The sequence below is a fragment of the Pseudophryne corroboree genome, chromosome 5, assembly GCF_028390025.1.
Source record: "Pseudophryne corroboree isolate aPseCor3 chromosome 5, aPseCor3.hap2, whole genome shotgun sequence".
Taxonomy (NCBI): domain Eukaryota; kingdom Metazoa; phylum Chordata; class Amphibia; order Anura; family Myobatrachidae; genus Pseudophryne; species Pseudophryne corroboree.
In genome coordinates, this window is record NC_086448.1 from 695,670,187 (window position 1) to 695,691,974 (window position 21,788).

General features: G+C 43.1%; 1 protein-coding gene across 2 annotated transcripts in view; it reads right to left on the reverse strand.

Annotated features, from left to right (window-relative positions):
* Window positions 1-21,788, reverse strand: part of ARFGEF1 (ADP ribosylation factor guanine nucleotide exchange factor 1) — a 331,110-nt gene that overhangs the window by 84,572 nt on the left and 224,750 nt on the right. For both annotated transcript variants that reach the window (XM_063923866.1, XM_063923867.1), the window contains exons 10-16: window positions 16,785-17,019; window positions 14,254-14,353; window positions 13,986-14,125; window positions 11,081-11,189; window positions 10,291-10,492; window positions 3,967-4,078; window positions 734-939 (exon numbers count right to left, since the gene is read on the reverse strand). In XM_063923866.1, coding sequence (XP_063779936.1) covers window positions 734-939; window positions 3,967-4,078; window positions 10,291-10,492; window positions 11,081-11,189; window positions 13,986-14,125; window positions 14,254-14,353; window positions 16,785-17,019 — 1,104 coding nt within the window. The remainder of the gene's footprint in view (window positions 1-733; window positions 940-3,966; window positions 4,079-10,290; window positions 10,493-11,080; window positions 11,190-13,985; window positions 14,126-14,253; window positions 14,354-16,784; window positions 17,020-21,788) is intronic.

The window sequence follows — 21,788 nt, forward strand, 5'->3', positions numbered from 1 at the left end:
TGGATTCAAATATTGGCTCCGCCCACAAGATGGCTCCCTCCTCTGTGTACAAATGAGGGAGGCATTTTAACGTTCTTATTGTAACAATTAGTTCCACAAACATATGATGCGATCTTCAAATCACTGTAGTCCTAAAGCTGGGGCTTTAATCTATATTTTGCTTATATAGGGTTATAGCAAGAAACAAAGGACTTTTTAAATACATGATGCAATAATTTACACACAAGCAAATGACTACATAAAATACTACTATATGAACTGTATATGGAATATTGTATCCTCATAAAAGATGCTGCCGGGTGACTATTGTATGGCTTAAATGTCAACATTCCTCTGAATACAATGGATTGTGCTTTTAAACAAGTTCACATTGCTACCAGTGGGCATTTCCCCTGTAATTGTTACCAGTATAAATTTCTGTGCTAAGAATTCCTCCTTCGACTGGCACATCTTATACTATGAGGTATCTCTCAGCAGCATTTGAACATTGCCTTTTTCATCTTAAAAAGACATAAATTGCTCCTGTAATTGCCCAATACTGTGTGAAGGGTTAGAACTCCTCTCTGCACAGGAGAATGACTCAGCTTGGAAGATGTGACTGTGAAGAATCATGTCGCAGAAGATGAGTGATTTCATTCATCTCATGTGAGGGCTGCCTTGTACCACAATCCTTAGATAGTATAATTAGTACTCGATAGTTCTAATGATGAGACAAGACTGCAGTGTAACATACCCCTGATTGCACTCTAAGTATCGCGCAGCAAACTTTTCCATTAAACGGTCAATTTTTTGGGCTTCACCAGGAAGGCGGAATCCTTCTAAGAACAACCGGAGAGCAGACACAAAGTCCTTCCCCAAAAAGTCATGTTGGTCCACATAGGCATACATTACTTCTTTGTTAAACTTATCATTGTCTCCGAGGAACTCTCCCGCCTGAGTCTGGAACACACAATATAAATACGATGACGCAACCAGGGTACGTTATACAGTATATAACAGTTACATAATATAACATATTAATTATAAAGAGAAATAGAGACTCCTTGATGCTATGAGATGAATAATGGATGCTGATGCCGTAAGTTGGCTTCACGAAACATTCTACATGTACAAAAACAATATTAATACTTATTAATAGAAACTAAACATAAAAAAATAAAATAAAAACATGCATTTAAAATATCAAAGTAGGAGCACTCCATTTATATGAATGTGATTAGTTGTTATCTCACTGAGATATAATTTCCAGAACCTGAGTTTGTGAGGACTGGGGACTGTATTCATGGACAGGTCTGTTGTGTATACTGCAGCATGTAGTCGATAGTATTTCATAGAGACAGTGCACTTTCACTATATGTTTTGAAGTGAGCATGACAACCTATAGTCCATAAGATCAGCAAGATGTTCACAACAGCACAGAGTATTACAGGAGATGAATGTGCTGAACTTGTGACCGTGTAAGCCACAGCAGAGCTACATATGACAGGGCAGGGTCGTAGTGTGAGGAGAAGGAGAACAGACCCAATCAGGAAGCCGCAGTGTAAAGAGTGAACAAGTGGAGAAGTTGACCAAAGCAATCAGTTAGCTTTGAGGTAGCATTTATCAAGTACATTCTAAGGGGTCAATCCAATCAGCTGCGAAAGGTTCGAAGTGCTGTTGCAATGGAATTATCTGCTCCTGCAGAGAATCTAATTTAAAGAGGGTCTGATCTGCCAAAAAAGTGTATTTTATGTGGGGAAAGCAGGTGGAAGAGAATGGGGGGAGGGGCCAGTGCAGCAAAGTAGTTAGTAAGTGAGCGATTGTTCCTGCGGATGCCACTCCAAGCATCCTAAAGTGCCACCACGTGGCTTAGTGCCAAGGGTTGCATGGGCCTGTGTTAGACAAAAGAAGTAACAAAGTCCTGCAGCTCCAAGAGTAGTGGTGAGACACATATCAAACAAGTGATGAGTAATTCACTACAGCTCTATATAAAATCTACTTGAAGAGAGAGGTTGTTCTATATACAGCTATATCCTGGAGCGTGGAACTGATGCAGGCTTCTTCTTTCCATGCTGCCAGGAGCTGACTAAGGAACTGTTTCATAAGCATTTACATTTCTACTCAAAGGACAAGAGAATAGCAGCTCAGTGCATACCGGAAAACGTAAGCATTTCAAACAGGCAACAACCTGGACAAAGCATCAGTCCTCATACACATTAATGCAAATGAAATGCATTGTTAGGCATGTGCCATTAGCATTACTGCTAGTATTGGGAAATCACTGCAGGATTCCCCAAAACCACCATAAGCCCAAAAATTTTTAACAAATTGTTTTCCAAAATCTGAAAGCTTCCATAATGATACTAAGAACAGCAGTGAGTATGGTGTTAGCAGAAGCCATGGTTCCTACGGTCAGTCACATACATAGACTGTGATCATGTGATATGTAAACAGACCCTGAGACCCATCTAACACGGATTGTCACTATCTCCTCCCATGCGTGATAGGGAAGCCAATCCCGGGCCATTTTTTCAATCCCGGGTATCGGGATTGAAAAATGGCCAATCCCGGGATTCCCAGGATCGGCTTTTAACTATGTGGCTCCACCTCGCCCCGCACACATATTGGTAGGGAAGAGGAGAATAATCTTCATTTGGTATAGGACAGGCAGCCGGACTGTGAATGACATGATTGAGGCTGTCTACGCACATGTGGAGTTGGCCATTTTCAGCAAAACATGTTGACAATTGCTAACTACGTGGAGCTACAAAAGCTCAATATACCAAAAAACAAATGGAATAGGTTTTATGAGCCAGAACAGAAAATCCAATCGGCTATGCCCTCTACCTACTGGTAGATGTGTTAGATCATCAGCCAATCATAAAAGTATATGAGCTTGGAGAGCAATATGTTGCAAATAGGGTCAAAAGACCACACTGCAAGTGACTTTCTATGTGTATTGGAACTGCATGGTATATATAGTCACTTGTAATAAGGCCTGTGACCAAACCGCAAAATGTGTCACCTACAGTATTTTCATATATACATAGAGATGTGTTCTTATACACTGTGGCTCCAGCCATGCCAAATAGTCCCTCATATGCTCCAAGTCCCGGACAACTCGGTCGCGCACATAGTCTTTCTCGTTCAAAATGAGCGTCTTATTTCCATAATGAGACAGAACTACATGCTAGATTACACTGATCAATTTGATGTGTGACATTTGTGCATCTGTGTATGACTGTGTCTGAATCAAGTTCCCGCACGCCAAGTTCCGTTGTGCTTAATCTGCAGTCGAAATGCCGGCGATCAGGAGACCGGTGCTGGAATCCAGACAGCCAGCATTTCACAGACGGCCGCCATATCGCCATCCGCCCCTAATTCCCACTCGGTTGGTGGGTCCACGCCACCAACAGAGTGGGGATAGAACCTGTGCTGAATGAAGCATGGCGAGCAGAATCGCTGCCGGTATTCCGGCAGACGGGATGCTACTGTCGGTATACTGACAGTCGGCATTCTGTCTGCCAGTATATCATACCGGATCCCTTTGTATATGTGTAAAACGAATTCCTTTGTGTCTAACATGGCAGACCAGCGTCTCTAGTACACGGAGTAGCTTTTTGTTGATTCTGCAATCAATATAAGATGCAAATTGTAAAGAAAAGTACAGGACGCTACATCTCAGTTCCAACAGGCGTTCTGCGCCATATGGCGTATAAACGCTGAGTGTATAACGACACATCTGTAGACTATGTACAAATTTTGAATATCCCTTAATTTACTATGGATACATTAATGACAAAATGTACTTTACTTTGCCAATTTGAGACATTAGTAATCCCGGCTGACATTCTGACTGGAACAAAAGGTTACAGAGCATAATATAACATGGACTTCATAAAAAATATCAGACATCAAAACAAGTCCTGAGCCTCTCATCTGTAATCATAAAGTGTTCCACTGTGATGAAAATAAACTCATTCTTACAGAGTCTAATCTCTCCTCCTGATGCAGGAACTGAGCAATATCTTCTGGAGTATTTCCCAGCATCCCCTGCTCTTGTAAATACTGGATTCCTCTTTTTGGCTTCTTATTAAATCTGCATAATTAATAACAAAGGAAAATTACAAGAGACATAAAATGAGTGTATGCAGTTAATCAAATTGAAACTTCAAAAGTTGTTTGTTTTATACACATCCTAAACTCCAAATCAACATTTCTGAAATGCAGACATTCTGGAACACAATATAAAGTAGTCTGATCGTTGCGATCAAGAGAAACCTTTATACAGTAGCCATGGAGAGGCTGCTTTGTGCAGCGGGCAGGAACACTCAGCTATGGAACACATTACATTAAGTGCTTCACTGCTTCATGTTTTTAGTACCTACTAGTATTTAAAGCTACATTTCTCTAACGTCCTAGTGGATGCTGGGGACTCCGTAAGGACCATGGGGAATAGACGGGCTCCGCAGGAGACAGGGCACTTTAAGAAAGAATTTGGATACTGGTGTGCTCTGGCTCCTCCCTCTATGTCCCTCCTCCAGACCTCAGTTTGAATCTGTGCCCGGACGAGCTGGGTGCTACTTTGTGAGCTCTCCTGAGCTTGCTAAAAAGAAAGTATTTTGTTAGGTTTTTTTATTTTCAGAGAGATCTGCTGGCAACAGACTCTCTGCTACGTGGGACTGAGGGGAGAGAAGCAGCCCTACTCACTGAAGATAGGTCCTGCTTCTTAGGCTACTGGACACCATTAGCTCCAGAGGGATCGTACACAGGATCGCACCCTTGGTCGTCCGATCCCGGAGCCGCGCCGCCGTCCCCCTCGCAGAGCCGGAAGACAGAAGCCGGTGACAGAAGCAAGAAGACTTCGAAATCGGCGGCAGAAGACTCCAGTCTTCTTATGAGGTAGCGCACAGCACTGCAGCTGTGCGCCATTGCTCCCACACTAAACCCACATACTCCGGTCACTGTAGGGTGCAGGGCGCAGGGGGGGGGGGGGCGCCCTGGGCAGCAATTAGAGACCTCTTGGCAAAAGTGGGCATATATACAGTTGGGAACTGTATATATGCATGGGCCCCCGCCATATTTTTACACAAAAACGCGGGACAGAAGCCCGCCGCTGAGGGGGCAGGGCTTCTTCCTCAGCACTCACCAGCGCCATTTTCTCTCCACAGCTCCGCTGAGAGGAAGCTCCCCAGGCTCTCCCCTGCAGAATCACGGTAGAAGAGGATAAAAAAAAAGGGGGGGCAAATAAATTTGGCGCAAAAACAGTATATACAGCAGCTACTGGGTTAACACTAAGTTACTGTGTGATTCCTGGGACATATATCGCTGGGGTGTGTGCTGACATACTCCCTCTCTGTCTCTCCAAAGGGCCTTGTGGGGGAACGGTCTTCATATAGAGCATCCCCTGTGTGTGTGGTGTGTCGGTACGTGTGTGTCGACATGTCTGAGGTAAAAGGCTCCCCTAAGGAGGAGATAGAGCAAATGTGTGTGTGTGAGGGTGTCTCCTTCGACAACGCCGACACCTGTTTGGATATGTGTAATTAAGTGCTAAGGTGAATTTATTGCACAAAAGATTAGAGAACAGACAGGAAATCTACCCATGTCTGTCCCTATGTCGCAGAGACCTTCAGAGTCTCTCAATGCTCACTATCCAAAATAATAAACACTGATATCGACACGGAGGTTGACTCCAGTGTCGACTACGATAATGTAAAGTTACAGCCAAAATGGCAGAAAAGTATTCAATATATGATTATTGTAATAAAAGATGATTTGCATATCACTGATGACTCATCTGTCCCTGACACAAGGGTACACATGTTTAAGGGGAAGAAAGCCGAGGTAAATTTCCCTCCTCTCATGATGAAAAAGAGCGGGAATCTCCAGACAAGAGACTGCAGTTTCCCACAAAGAATTCTCAGGCAGTATCCTTTCCCCACTAGGGCCAGGATAGGATGGGAATCTTCCCCTAGGGTGTCACGTTTGCCCAAAAGGTAGCCCTGACGTAACAGCTATTCTCAGGGATCCTGCAGATAGCGTGCACATTCTGGTACACTACTCAGACCGGCGATTGTGTCGGCATGGGTTTATAGCGCTGTGGCAGCGTGGACAGGTACCTTATCAGCAGAGATTGAGACCTAGTATGTAGATATATATATATATATGTATATATAGAGATATATATATATTAAAGATGCTGTCTTAAGATATATATATATATATATATATATATATATATAAAACATGCCCAAAAAGACATGAGTATGCTGGGTCCTAGAGTCAAAGCTATGTCGATTTCTGCTTGACGTGTCCTGTAGAATATGCAATGGACAGATGATGCCGACTTAAGATGCATATGGAAGGCTGAGGATTGTGTGGAGAAGGGTTCTCGGACCTGGTCTCCACAGCTATAGCTGGTAATTCTGATATTTTGCCTTATATTCCTGCACAGCCTAGGAAAGCACGACATTATCAAATGCAGCCTTTCGAACAAAGAAACAAGAAAGTCCGAGGTGCGTCCTTTCTTGCCAGAGGCGGGGGTAGAGGAAAGAAGCTGCACAACACAGCTAGTTCCCAGGAACAGAAGTCCTCCCCGGCCTCTACAAAAATCCACCGCATGTCGCTGGGGCTCCACAGCCGGAGCTAGGCCCAGTGGGGGCACGCCTTCGTAAGTTCAGCCACAAGTGGGTTCACTCCCTGTTAGATCCCTGGGCAATAGATATTGCGTCTCAGGAATACAAGCTGGACTTTGAGAAGATGCCCCCTTACCGACGGCCCTGCCGGCTTCCCCCCACGAGAGGGAAACAGTGGTAACTGCAATTCACAAATTGTATCTTCAACAGGTGGTGGTCAAGGTTCCCCTCCTTCAACAAGGAGGGGGTTATTATTCGACCATGTGGTAGTCCCGAAACCGGACGGTTCGGTCAGACCCATATTGAATTAAAAATCCCTGACATATACCTGGTAAGGTTCAAGTTCAAGATGGAATCGCTAAGAGCGGTCATTGCAAGCCTGAAAGGGGGAGATTTTATGGTGACTCGGGACATAAAGGATGCATACCTTCATGTCCCCATTTATCCACCTCATCAGGCGTACCTCAGAATTGCGGTACCGGATTGTCATTACCAATTTCAGACGTTGCCGCTTGGTCTCTCCACGGCCCCGAGAATGTTCACCAAGGTAATGGCGGAAATGATGGTGCTCCTGCGGAAGCAAGGTGTCACTATTATCACGTACTTGGACGATCTCCTCATAAAAGCGAGATCAAGAGAGCAGTGGCTGAACAGCGTATCACTTTCTCTGGAAGTGTAACGGCAACACGGCTGGATTCTATATATTCCAAAGTCTACCTCTCCTAGGCATGATCCTAGACACAGACCAGAAAAGGGGTTATCTCCCGATAGAGAGAGCTCAGGAGCTCGTGACACTGGTCAGGAATCTATTAAAACCAAAACAGGTGTCAGTGCATCACTACACTCGAGTCCTGGGAAGGATGATGGCATCATACGCGGCCATTCCCTTCGGCAGGTTCCATGCGAGGACCTTCCAATGGGACTTACTGGACAAGTGGTCCGGATCACATCTTCAGATGCATCGGTTAATCACCCTATCCCCCAGGGCCAGGGTGTCTCTCCCGTGGTGGCTGCAGAGTGCTCACCTTCTCGAAGGTCGCAGATTCGGCATTCAGGACTGGGTCCTGGTGACCACGTATGCAAGCCTCCGAGGGTGGGGGCAGTCACATAGGGAAGAAATTTCCAAGGGCTGTGGTCAAGTCAGGAGACTTGCCTTCACATCAACATCCTGGAACTAAGGGCCATATACAACGCCCTACGTCAAGCGGAGTCCCTGCTTCGCGACCAACCGGTTCTGATTCAGTCAGACAACATCACCGCAGTGGCTCATGTAAACCGCCAAGGCGGCACAAGGAGCAGGGTGGCGATGGTAGAAGCCACCAGAATTCTTCGCTGGGCGGAGAATCACGTAAGAGCACTGTCAGCAGTGTTCATTCCGGGAGTGGACAACTGGGAAGCAGACTTCCTCAGCAGGCACGACCTCCACCCGGGAGAGTGGGGACTTCATCAAGAAGTCTTCACGCAGATTGCAAGGCGGTGGGAACTGCCACAGCTGGACATGATGGCATCCCGCCTCAACAAAAAGCTACAGAGATATTGCGCCAGGTCAAGAGACCCTCAGGCGATAGCTGTAGACGCACTAGTGACACCGTGGGTGTTCCAGTCGATTTATGTATTTCCTCCTCTTCCTCTCATACCAAAGGTGCTGAGAATCATAAGAAAAAGAAGAGTGAGAACAATACTCATTGTTCCGGATTGGCCAAGAAGGACCTGGTATTCGGATCTGCAAGAAATGCTCACAGAGGACCCATGGCCTCTGCCTCTAAGACAGGACTTGTTGCAACAGGGGCCCTGTCTGTTCCAAGACTTACCGCGGCAGCGTTTGACGGCATGGCGGTTGAACGCCGGATCCTAGCAGAAAAAGGCATTCCGGATGAGGTTATTCCTACGCTGATAAAGGCTAGGAAGGACGTGACGGCTAAACATTATCACCGTATACGGCGAAAATATGTTGCTTGGTGTGAGGCCAGGAATGCCCCTACGGAGGAATTCCAGCTGGGCCGTTTCCTTCACTTCCTACAGTCGGTAGTGACTTTGGGCCTGAAATTGGGTTCCATTAAGGTCCAGATTTCGGCTCTATCCATTTTCTTTCAAAAAGAACTGGCTTCTCTTCCTGAAGTCCAGACGTTTGTAAAAGGAGTGCTGCATATTCAGCCCCATTCCACAAGGAAGGTGGGCTCTTCTTGGGCGGCTGCCTGAGGGGTCTCGGCATTACAGCTTTGCCGAGCGGCTACTTGGTCAGGTTCAAACACCTTTGCAAAGTTCTACAAGTTTGATACCCTGGCTGAGGAGGACCTTGTGTTTGCTCATTCGGTGCTGCAGAGTCATCCGCACTCTCCCGCCCGTTTGGGAGCTTTGGTATAATCGCCATGGTCCTTACGGAGTCCCCAGCATCCACTAGGACGTTAGAGAAAATAAGATTTTACTTACCGGTAAATCTATTTCTCGTAGTCCGTAGTGGATGCTGGGCGCCCGTCCCAAGTGCGGACTTCTTCTGCAATACTTGTATATAGTTATTGCTTAAATAAGGGTTATGTTGGTTGCATCAGGGTTGATCTGATGCTCTGTTGTTGTTCATACTGTTAACTGGGTAAGTTTATCACGAGTTATACGGTGTGATTGGTGTGATTGGTATGAGTCTTGCCCTGGATTCCAAAATCCTTTCCTTGTACTGTCAGCTCTTCCGGGCACAGTTTCTCTAACTGAGGTCTGGAGGAGGGACATAGAGGGAGGAGCCAGAGCACACCAGTATCCAAATTCTTTCTTAAAGTGCCCTGTCAGCTGCGGAGCCCGTCTATTCCCCATGGTCCTTACGGAGTCCCCAGCATCCACTACGGACTACGAGAAATAGATTTACCGGTAAGTAAAATCTTATTTTTATTGTTAGCATACAGTATACTGTAGTTTATTTCCCAACATAAAGATAAGCCATATAAATTGGTTAACTCGTTCTGTCATCACAAATTAAAATGACTGCAGAAAGGACAGTTTGTGCAGAAGTACATTAATATATTTCCAATGTAATCATTATTATTTCATCTTATGATGCACAAATGTTTCAAAAGTAATTATAAACGGACCATGCCTATTCACTTTCATAACATTTTTAATTGTGTTCCAGAACAGGATGATGATACATGGGGATCCGGTCTTTAGGTAGACAAGACTTAGGTCAACAATGTCTAGGTCGACCACTATTGGTCGACAGTAAGTATGTCGACATGATTTCTAGGTCGACGAGGACTCTAGGTCGACACGACAAAAGGTCGACTTGAGTTTTTCACGTATTTTTCTTTTCATTTTTTTTTACTTTTTCATACTTTACAATCCACGTGAACTACAATTGGGAAAGGTAACCTGTGCCGGGTGCAGCGAGGCACACGGTGCACTAACTGGAGTTCCCCGTCATTGTACGAAGAAAACGACACCCAAAAAAGTAAAAAAAAAAACCTCATGTCGACCTTTTGCCATGTCGACCTAGAGTCCCTGTCGACCTAGAGACCATGTCGACCTACTTACTGTCATCCAATAGTGGTTGACCTAGACACCTTCGACCTAAGTCTAGTCTATCTAACATACCACACCCGATACATGATATAGTGGCGATTATGACAGATTACAGGGTGCAGTTGTTTTCTGCGTCGTCTGTTAGTATAGTATCTATGGTCCAACTTACAAATCTATCCCTTGTTCTATTATTTCTTTTTGCTGTTTCAAAACTTCAAACTGTTCAGGGTTGTCTGTGCCGGACATCTGAGTGCTATAGCTGCCGATGCCAGAAGACGTGGTGGAATCCAGAGAGTTCAGGCTTCCGTATCGGTTTATGGTCTCCAGGTGTTTGGTCTCATTTGTCTCTTGCTCAACAGGTTTTTCCTGTCCTATTGCAGCAAGATAATCAGTTAGGAAACAACTATATCAGTGATTTCCCTACATATGCGCTATATTCCACAAAAGCAATGTTTCCAGAAAAGTCTGTACAGATGTGTCCTCACATACCTAGCCACATGAGACGAGACGCTTGGTATGACTGAGACTCTCCGTGAGAAGTAGCGTACCAAATTTTTGGTTACATTTTGGGTCTTACTCGCATTGCTGAATCAGCAAAAATATGCTTACAGTGTTCTAGTGATACAAAGCTACGACTTTAATTGCACATGAATAGGGTTTACAACTGTACAAAGTCACAGATTTAGCACAGTGGAACTTGGCGTGACAAAAGCTGCAGCTATCTGCAACATGGTCTTTTTGCACAGATAAACGGCAAATATTCAGATCAGTGGTCTGTGTACGCTTTTGCAATACAGCTTTGTTGCTTCCAGTAGTTTTATTTATGCTAATAAGATTTTTGAGCAAAAAAGTGCTTGGCATCGTCACCTGGCACCTGGAGCTCAGTGAGGAGCTATTTGGCGTGACTGAAGCCACAGTATAAAAGGACACATCTGTATACCGCTATTAGATATTCTTACCGAGGGTTGTCTGGGAGTTTGGATTCACATAAAGGTCCTTACTCCACTCTACCATACATTTCAGAATGGACACCAAGCACTCCAAGCCTTTCTTTCTCAGACTTAATTCCTGTACAACAAAACATATGACAAGGTCTGTGAAAACAGCCAAAAACACACGTTATGGTCAACTCCACTTGTAAAAAGCCCTGTACCCGTCTACTAACTCCCCTCCATGTCTTCATTAATGCGGTCATTATTTTACATAATATCATGTACAGAGAGAGAAGACTTAAGCAAGATGCAGACCTATACAATTATCAGCCCGATCACACATCGCCCAATCATTATTATTTATTTATTAACAGTTTCTTATATAGCGCAGCAAATTCCGTTGCGCTTTACAACTGGACACAATTAGAAGACAAAACTGGGTAAAAAAAACAAACAGTCATAGGGAGGAGGGCCCTGCTCACAAGCTTACAATCTATGGGCCATCCCGATAATTGAATAGGTGTGTATGCAAGCGTATTAGCCGATAAACGGCTTAAAATGCTCCTGCACACAGTCTGATCAGAAGGTCGCATCTTATGAGCAGTTTAATAGGTAAGATGCCGACCTACCAATCCATTGGAAAATGTACACACTGAGCTAGAAATAGGAGGGTTGGAACGTTTATATGATCTGCTGAGTGATCAGTATGGTGGGTATTGGAGGTGGCTGAGACAAATCAGTGGGGCTAGGTATCACTAGCAAGTAATAATTATGTCTCTGCAGAAATCCACCCTGTGACAGATTCTACATACACAGACCTGACCTCTGGCCTCTCAGTGCACACCTTCGGTCATGCTTTGAGGATTCACTTGAGAAATGATTCTACTTAACAAGTTTAGCAATTACCACCAAGATAATTTGTTATAACAGGATTTGTGAGAGGTACCTGAGGGACTTACGACAGATGATCTATAAAATCCACAAAATATAGAACAGAGTTCAGATACCAATCCTAATCATACAGTCTCCGCAGTAGTGCATACAGCAAACAAGGAGATCATGCTCAGATGGGCGCACACCGTTTGGTTACGATCTTAAAATATGCAAATTTGTACTGCGCATACCCACATGGAAAAAATATATGCCGACAACAGTATGCAGGTTTGGTACAGGTGCTTCCTTACACTTGGATAAGCGGAACTGGGGAGGGATAGGGTCAAGTCAGCACAGGCCGAGTACAATAAGGGTGTAATTAGGAACTATAGGAGACCCACATGGATATGCCTTTCAGGAGCCAAATCACTTTCTTCATACAGCGGAACTAAATTATATGATTTTATGAACGTAATTTAGAAAGATTTTTTTTCTATTATCGTCATTTATACTTGATTATATAATATATATTAACAACTATCAAAAAACAAAAAACAAAAACCTTTTCTTGCAATTATGACCTGTTTGGGTGCAACTGTACCCCAGTGCAAGTACATCTGACGTAAACCTGGCGCATATGCGACTGGCAAAGAGTTGGATGCATCACGAGAATCCGCATATTGGTGGTCATTCCGAGTTGTTCGCTCGTTATTTTTTTTCCGCAATGGAACGATTAGTTGCTAATGCGCATGCGCAATGTCCGCAGTGCGACTGCGCCAAGTAAATTTGCTATTAAGTTAGGTATTTTACTCACGGCATTACGAGGTTTTTTCGTCGTTCTGGTGATCGTAATGTGATTGACAGGAAGTGGGTGTTTCTGGGCGGAAACGGGCCGTTTTATGGGTATGTGCGAAAAAACGTTGCCGTTTCTGGGAAAAACGCGGGAGTGTCTGAAGAAACGGGGGAGTGTCTGGGTGAACGCTGGGTGTGTTTGTGACGTCAAACCAGGAACGAAACTGACTGAACTGATCGCAGTTGCAGAGTAAGTCTCGAGCTACTAAGAAACTGCTAAGAAATTTCTATTCGCAATTTTGAGAATCTTTCGTTCGCAATTTTGCTAAGCTAAGATTCACTCCCAGTAGTCGGCGGCTTAGCGTGTGCAATGCTGCTAAAAGCAGCTTGCGAGCGAACAACTCGGAATGAGGGCCATTGGATGTAAATATGCTATTATATAGTGTTCACTCTAGCACCCTGCACCTTTCAAAACCTGTGCAGTTCCTCTTTCCTGCCTGGGGTGTCGCTATCTGCTGTGGTGCTTCTCTGCACACTCTGATCTGGAACTCAGTGCTGTGATACAGATCTGTGTGTGCTGAGAAGCACCAGAGTAAAAGGCGACACCCCAGGCAGGAAAGAGGAACTGCATGGATTTTGAAATGTGCAATGACGCTATATATTATAGAACTTTTTTTTTCATGCTCCCTTACTTGTAAGATATCTTTTACATTCTATAGTCAAACAAACACTTTTATAGTCCAAAATCTAACAATTTGGGCCCCAGAACAATGATGCACTGAAATTCAGGGAAGCATATATACAAAATAATAAATAAATTAAGAAAACACATAGGTTGGTGAAGTTATCACATATTCTATATGGTTTTCAGGCACAAAAAAACGGGCTTATTGAATAGCCCAGAAAAAAAAAACAATTGCGCAAAAAAAAAAAACGCCCAGTTTTGTGCCCAGAAAAATATCAAGGCTAATTGAGTTCCCCCATAATACTGTTCCACTGTAGTTTATTACGCGGAAAGTACATAGGTTCTAATAACTATTAGTCATGACAAAAAAGGCCCCTGAAGTAAGAACTTCTTGCTAGGCAACTTTACATACAAGCCCACAATTTTGTAAATACAAAATAGGCCAATTTCTAGATGGCACACATTAATTCCAAACAACTTATCACTTCAAATTAGTTAAAATCAAGTTAAATTCTTAATTTTATAGAATTTGGCTAAAAACTTTAATCACCGGGAAAATACACAGTAAAAGTAATTACATACCTGAACATTTGACACGCCAAGTTCTTGATTGCCTCTTCCTTGAGCAATCTTTGAGAGATCATTAACCAATCTTTCAAAGATGTTTGCTGCATTCAAGTCACAGTCGTAATTGACATAAATATCCACCACCCCTTGGGCATCTGCAGGAGGCACAGTACAAAGCAGAGCGGATTAGAGGCAGACACTCAGACTACTATTATGTTAGCCAGCAAAGAGGTCAATATTTATAGGTGGTGAGATACAAGGGCAGACAATGGGGAACTCGTACCTGCACAGATTCTTGTCAATGTCTGAATAACCATCCATTTGTGATCAAATGAGCTAGTTGAGGTTTCCAGGATATAAAGGAAGATTTCTTTGAAGAAAACCTAATTGAAATATGGAAGAGATGCAATTACTTGTGAGATACAATGTAAGCCCGCAGCAGTTATCACATGCTGGCAACAATCCTACAATTCGCAAATTGCACTCATTATTTGGTTTCTAATCACATAACATGAGAAGCAAACACACACGTAGTATATACATACATATATATATATATATATATATATACACACACACTATCTCATTTGTGTAGCTGAGGTTTCTCTTTAACACACATTAAGCTAGTGATTTTGATGTGGTTACTATTAAAATGTCGCTTCCTTATTGAAAAAAATAAATAAACCATAGCTACTGACAATGTCTAACAGAATTCTCAAGTACGGATTACATTCTATAGTGCATATATCAACATATTGCTTATTTTGTGATACATTTACTGCTATGCACTGCGCTCAAACACTTAAAAAGAATAAAAAGAAAGGAAAGACCCATGTATAATTCTATGGAAACAACAGGGATTAAAAGATAACAAATTAACCTGCAATAATTGAACTGCTTCTACTTAATGAGGGTGGTATTCATGTGACCGCCGGTCAGCTGACCGACAGTCACATGACCTCCTCCGTGAGCCCGACGGCTCACTATCCCGATGGTCGGCATGCCGACCAACAGGGACTATTTCCACTCGTGGGTGTCCACGACACCCATAGAGTGGGAATAGAACCCGTGGCGACCGCAGGTCGCCACCGAGCCCCCAGCGTGGCGAGCGCAGCGAGCCCGCAAGGGGCTTGCTGCACTCGCCCCTACCCGCCGGGATCCCGGCGTCGGTATGCTGCCGGGATCCCGGCGTCGGTAAGGTGACCGGCGGTCAGGAGACCGCCGGTCACCAGTACTGCACCCCTTAATGAAATGGGTAAATTGAGAGTTGGCATGAATGACAGCCTTGCAGATATATTTTGCAGAAGTGCATTGTGTGGTTAGGAGGATTCATATACAAGGGTAGGGACAATGAGGTCACATCCTCAAGACAGAATGAGATATCTTATTATTGACCTGTATCAGATGCATTTAGAATACTGACAGGTAGAAAGTGGTAAACAAAATGCTACCCATACCACCAAGAGCAGGACACAAACATTAACATGCAAGAAACACTGCTTTGGCCAAGTTTGGCCCCCACAGTGCACTGCAGGTCGCTCTGGTCAACAGGTGAAGAGCAACAGAAGTAGAATCACTGGGGAAGGGGGGGGGGGGAGAGGTTCTCCAAGCTACATACATAGGGGTATCTGGACTACAGATCTACACTAAACAGGTCTACAGTAGATAGGTCTACCACTAATGATAGACATGCATTACAGTAGGTCAACAGGGTCAAAAGGCAGACATGACAGTGGCCAACACATATGGTAGACACAAGTTTTTTTTTTTTTTTTACTGTTTCATATTTTACCATCCACGTGGACTATGATTGGGAATAGTAACCCAGTGAAAGCGTAGCGCGACACCTTGCCTGAAGCATGGCGAGCAAAACGAGGCATGCGAGGGGACGCAGTACACTAATGGGGCCTGTTTGTTGCAGAAAAGTGACAAAACACCTCCAAAAATTTTATTTTTTTTAAATTGTGTCTACATTTTTTGTGTCCACCATTTCCATGTCGACCTTTTGACCCTGTCAGCCGTTTGACCTTGTCGACCTTTCCTACTGTCTATCTATTCTATGTCGACCTTTTGGCCATGTCAACCGTTTGACCTTGTCGACCTTTCCTACTGTCTATCTATTCTATGTCGATCTTTTGGCCCTGTCGACCTAATGCATGTCTACCATAAGTGGCAGACCTACTGACTGTAGACCTTTTTAATGTACTGTAGATCTAATAATCCACACCCATATATGGGGGAGAATTCAATTAGCCACGGAAATTTACCGCAGGCTAATTGACCCTTTTGGGCATATCCAAATAGACCTCAGCGCTCCATAAAAAAAATCCCTGATAATCAACCCATTTTTGCAAATCGGGATGTGAAAACACTTAGGTCTGTGAACTTATCACGGATTCAATGCGTTTTCGCCTGAAAACAGATAATTTTACGGTTCAAAAAACAGGCTCTAATTGAATAGTCCGAAGGAAAAAAAAAAAGCCCTTTTTTTTCGCCCTTTAAATTATCGTGGCTAATTGAATAGTCTAATAAATGAATGTGTCAATAAGTAGTCTAAAGTGCTTACTAGCTGTTAAGCATTACAATACGCTGCAGATTTGCATATTAAACAACACAGTAATAAAGCGAACATCTAAACTAACTCCATGCGTATTTTATGTATTCTAATTTTTAATGGCTGATCTTGCAAACCACCTTTGAAAATGCTTGCAACAAAAGGATGCTGTTTAATGAATGACTATACCTGGATGACAAGGTGCATTAGACAATTACAGTAGGTGGTCAGTGCATTTAGTAAAATAGCTATGTGCGTACCTCAATCTGCATCTTCAGATGTAGTTTGAAATTTGATAACAGTGTCAAAAAAATGGAGAGCGAAAGTTCAAAGACTTCAGGGACGGATGAAACGCCATTCTTTGACAGCGCCACACAGAGGTACTGCTTGATTGCATTGATAAACATCTCATTGGTCTTGAAGACAGGGCCAGCATTCTGCAGTATAGACAAGAGCAACTGGAGTGATAGTACCTTTGAACGAAGCTCATGGGATCTAGGCAGAAATAAAAGAAGATGGGTTATGAAATCAGCATAGTACGTAAAAGAAATAAATGTCATTCGAAACCATGTCAACATATCTATCTGGTTCCAAATCAAGCAGGAGATATAGGGAAGACATCTATAATGCACACCGCTATTCTGCAGCATAGCACTGTAAAATGAGCAATTTATGCTGTATTGAGATTAGTTTTACGCATTGTGGTTCTTCACTATACCCAACAGACTATTTCATGCTTTATAAACAATGAGCAATCTGAGGCAAACAACACTGGGGAACCTACAGCAAGAATTCCAAGTACAAATAAGACAGTATAATAGATTTGTGTATTTCCAGCACAATAAAATCATGCCTCAGAGGAGCCAAAACAATTTTATCCTGTGGAACAGATCTATGCTACGGACTGTGTCAGGGGTTCTTAGGGGGGAATCCAATTATTCACGCTGACCAATTCATTAAGTGGGGTTTACCCCACATGTTTAATCACAGATGTGCACTTTTTCCCCCCCGAAAAGTCCACAATAAAATGGCAACCTCTGGGGTTTAATGCAGAGGGAAACCCATTGATTATGCATTTTACTCACAATCCATGGGTTAGCATGCGTTAACCCAGGATTTACTGCACGGGCAACCCCGGACATATATTTCAGCTAGTGATAAATAATAAATTTCACTTTAATGATTTTCCAGCTGCCAATAAATATTGTATCCCTCCTACAGGGCTGATTAACACACGATACCCCAACAATCCCATCATCGTGTGCCATGTTCCTAAAAGCTGCTGGAGATGCAACAGTGCCACAGGCACATCTCTCCACATTTGGTGGAAATGCCCAGCCTTACGCCTCTTCTGGAATTCCATTCTGATATTATCAAAGAAGATGCTGGGACAGGATGTACATCAATAGCGTCCATCTGGCTTCCGAACAAGATCGGAGTTCTATATCTCAATATAAGAAACCACTCCCTAAACATCTGAACAGTGCTGCCAACGAAGTTAATCCGGGCCATTGGAAGTTCACTTCTCTACCCATGGTAAAGGATTGGTTTACTAGATATGGACAAAAATGAAGTTATAAGTGCCATCTAGCACCCTTGGTTGATGCTTAAAGAATCTAATAGCGATGCCACTGAATGCAACGGACGCCTCGCGCCTGCCCACTGCACCCCTGATTTTGGTCCCTTCTGTCATAGCTTCCTTATGTTTTTTATGCCCTAACTTATCAATGAGTGATAAATTTCACTGTGAGTGATAAATTGCACAAGCCAATCCGCTCTTAACTGTCTTTTGTCAAACCCACCCTGTGACATGGAAGTTAGGAGCTGATTGGCTGGTGCAATTTATCACTCACAGTGAAATGTATCACTCATTGATAAATAAGGGCATTAGTATCTATATTTCAGCTTCACATGGATCCTTTCAACTGCTCAGTCCATACCCCCCTTTCTTCTCTTCTTTCCCCTTGCTATTTTTGCCTGGTTATGTTTTATATGTACATCAACATAATCAGCTTTAAGTCATTCACCCATTTTACTATTGGATTATTGTTATGTTTTTCTCATGTTACATACAGAAACTAATTAGAATCACCTAATATATACAAGATATTTTAATGAAAAAAATCAAAATACAGATATTTAACTGTATTCATGCCTTTATAAGTAATTTTAAAATGGTCACAACACCAAGAAAAAAAGAAAAAGAAAACAGTTAATACAAAATGAAAAGGTGACATTGGAACATTATAAAATACATAACGCTTTTGTAGAAGTGAGGGCTAAAGTGTAAAGTGCTTATGATTTTAAAAGAGTTTCTGAATAATGAAAAGGACTCTTCCCAAAATGCTTTCCTGTACTAGGTACAAATCAAGACACTGATCACATCTGAAAAGTGACATTGGAAAAGTCTGGTCTTCCCAAAGAACATCACTGTAACATACAATAATTAGTATAATGTAAATATTTCATGCATTATGGTATCACTTGGGAATACTCTCATTTGAAAACAGAATTCTATTTAGCTTTACAGCAATAAAGACAAATTGTTTCTAGTAATTATCAGGTTTGGATTATAAGGAAAGAAAAAAAATGTGAAAATAAACGTTAAGATGTCATTACACAATGTAAGACAAAGAAACATATATGAAGCTACATGAAATAATTAAATAAGAAAACCCTATTCAGCTAAAATGTAGGCACCCAACATGACGGCCATTCGCAGCATTTTTCTGTAGTTTAGTTCATTAGAATCAATATCAATAATCAAACATCGGAGAAAGTATCACGGACTCCTATGGAAATGTCTATCATTCACAGGACCGGCTGTGTGGCTCATTCCGTATTGGGGCCAATGCTCCCTATTCTCACAAGTCGTCAAGCTGCTCACAACATGCATCAGAAATCACATAAGAGCAACAGACACCTAAAGAGAATGAATGTATCTGGATAATCAGCATTAACGATATTACACATACACTTCCTGTAGTGAGTTAATAGACACGTTCATAAAACAATAGAAGAAATGTGTTGCTAGGATGCAGGTATTTCTGCCATGATTAAACACAACCGAGTCTCAGGTGTAAGCCGGAACTTTACAATCACTGATCGCTATTATTACATACAATGCAGCCAGGAGATGGGCCCAACAATGCACTCCCTACAGCCAGGACACGAAAACATGGTGGAGGGCTACACAACATCATCAGGTACTTCCATTTATTGTACTCCACTGCTGTCAATCAATAGGGACTCTGAGTTCTGTATATAGGGGGTGATTCAGACCTGATCACTGGGCTGCTTATTTTGCTGTCCTGCGTTCAGATAGTCGCCGCCCAAGGGGAGTGTAAATTCCCCCGTGCAAGTGTCAATTGCATGTGTACGCTGTGCGAAAATGTCTCTCAGTCAGCGGACAGCTGCAAATCCGTTCACAACTCACTCACTATCTAATGGTTTTTCCAGTGTGTGCAGTCTGTGCGCAGCCCAGGACTTTCTCCTACAGTGCGATGAGAACGGGCTGTTTGGGGCAGGAGCTGACGTCAGACACCCTCCTTGAAAACGCTCGGGCACGCCTGTGTTTTCCCTGACACTCCCTGAAAACTGGCAGTTACCACCCACAAACGGCCTCTTCCTGTCAATCAGCATGTGAATGGCTGTACGATTGAAATTTTCGCACCAGCTTGTCGCTGTATGGCGATGCTTGTTTGGTGATACGCATGTGCATTGCGGTGCATAAGCATGCGCAGTCAATCAATAATCGCCCGCTGGGTCTGAATCGGGCCCATAGAAAGCAAACGGATAAGATGTGCACAAGACTAAAACATTACCTCCGTGGGCAATACGACAGTGAGAGGCAGCCTCATTCACTTCCAGGGCTGCACTGGACAGCCCACTAACTTTGAAAGATGCCACACTTAACCTCAGTAGTAAATGATATTAATACATGAAAGAGACAACCATTTAATACCATACCAGCAGGCCTTTAAACAAGTGTTACAAGCTGTAAGAAATGAATGACACCACAGCAGGAAGAAGCCGGGGACTGCAAGGGAAGGCTCGGGGGGAGGGGGGGGGGGGAATGCATGCGGCCCCAGGGCGACTGCTGCCCATCACTGATACACAGGTTATAAAACTCTCATACAAGAATCCACTGTACCCTAGTGTCCGATGCTTCCGATAATGGATAAGTGACGAGCATTACAATAGGTTTGTAAACCAACATGTGTTTAGAATGTGTAGTGTTCAGAGCTACACAAAATGGTAATAGATTTATACAAATAAATATAAGCATACACAGTTGGACAATATGGGGCAGATGTACTAAGCCTTGGAGAGTGATAAAGTGGAGAGAAACTACCAGCCACCCAGTTCCTAACTATCACTTTCAAGTACAGCCTATAACATGCCAGCTAGGAGCTGATTGGCTGGTACTTTATATCGCTCTCCACTTTAACACTCTCCAAGGCTTAGTACATCTCACCCTACCTGTAGAGTTGATAGATACTAAACCGAATGCTTTTTGGAAGGTAGGCTCAAGACAAATATCTGCCTTACGGCTTATAAATAGGTCACAATTACATACAGAATGCCACAAAGCAAACATGTAACTATAGCAATACATGAACATTCCCCGAGATAAAAGGTACGAGGACCCTGCTCATTACAGACGCTATCTAGCAGGAGGAAAGGTGTCAGACACAACAGAACAACGTATATGGTTTCAGTGGTCATGTATAAATATAAGAGGTGCTCAGGAACACTGAAGTCCCAGCCTCCCAGATTCAGTCTACACCAAGGAATAAAACCCCTTGTGGAGCAGCTGTCAGTGGAGGATATACAGGATTAATAAAACAGTACATTAAATTGTAGTGGGGGTGCTATGCGGAGACAGAGGCAGTGCAGTGACAAATGCACTAGATAACCGGGTAGTCAGGGAATATAAATTCCCAGAAGACAACCGATACCATGGGTCATATTTTACAGCATAGACGTTTAGTGGACAGCAGGAAAGAAAGAGGAAGAGTACTCCGGACTCATGAGGGTGGGGATAAGATGAGCTGATAAGAAGCAATGAAAGATGCAAGTCACGATAAATATGAAGACAAGGCATTAATGAAACACGGCGCACAACAGTTCTCATTTATCTGCAAAAATATGTGCTCAGCTAATAATCCATAACACATTATTTCACTAGTGTCCTGAGGAGATGGTTACAGGGAGCACGTAACACGGTAGTGTAACACAGGACAGCAATGCAGAAAGATTTC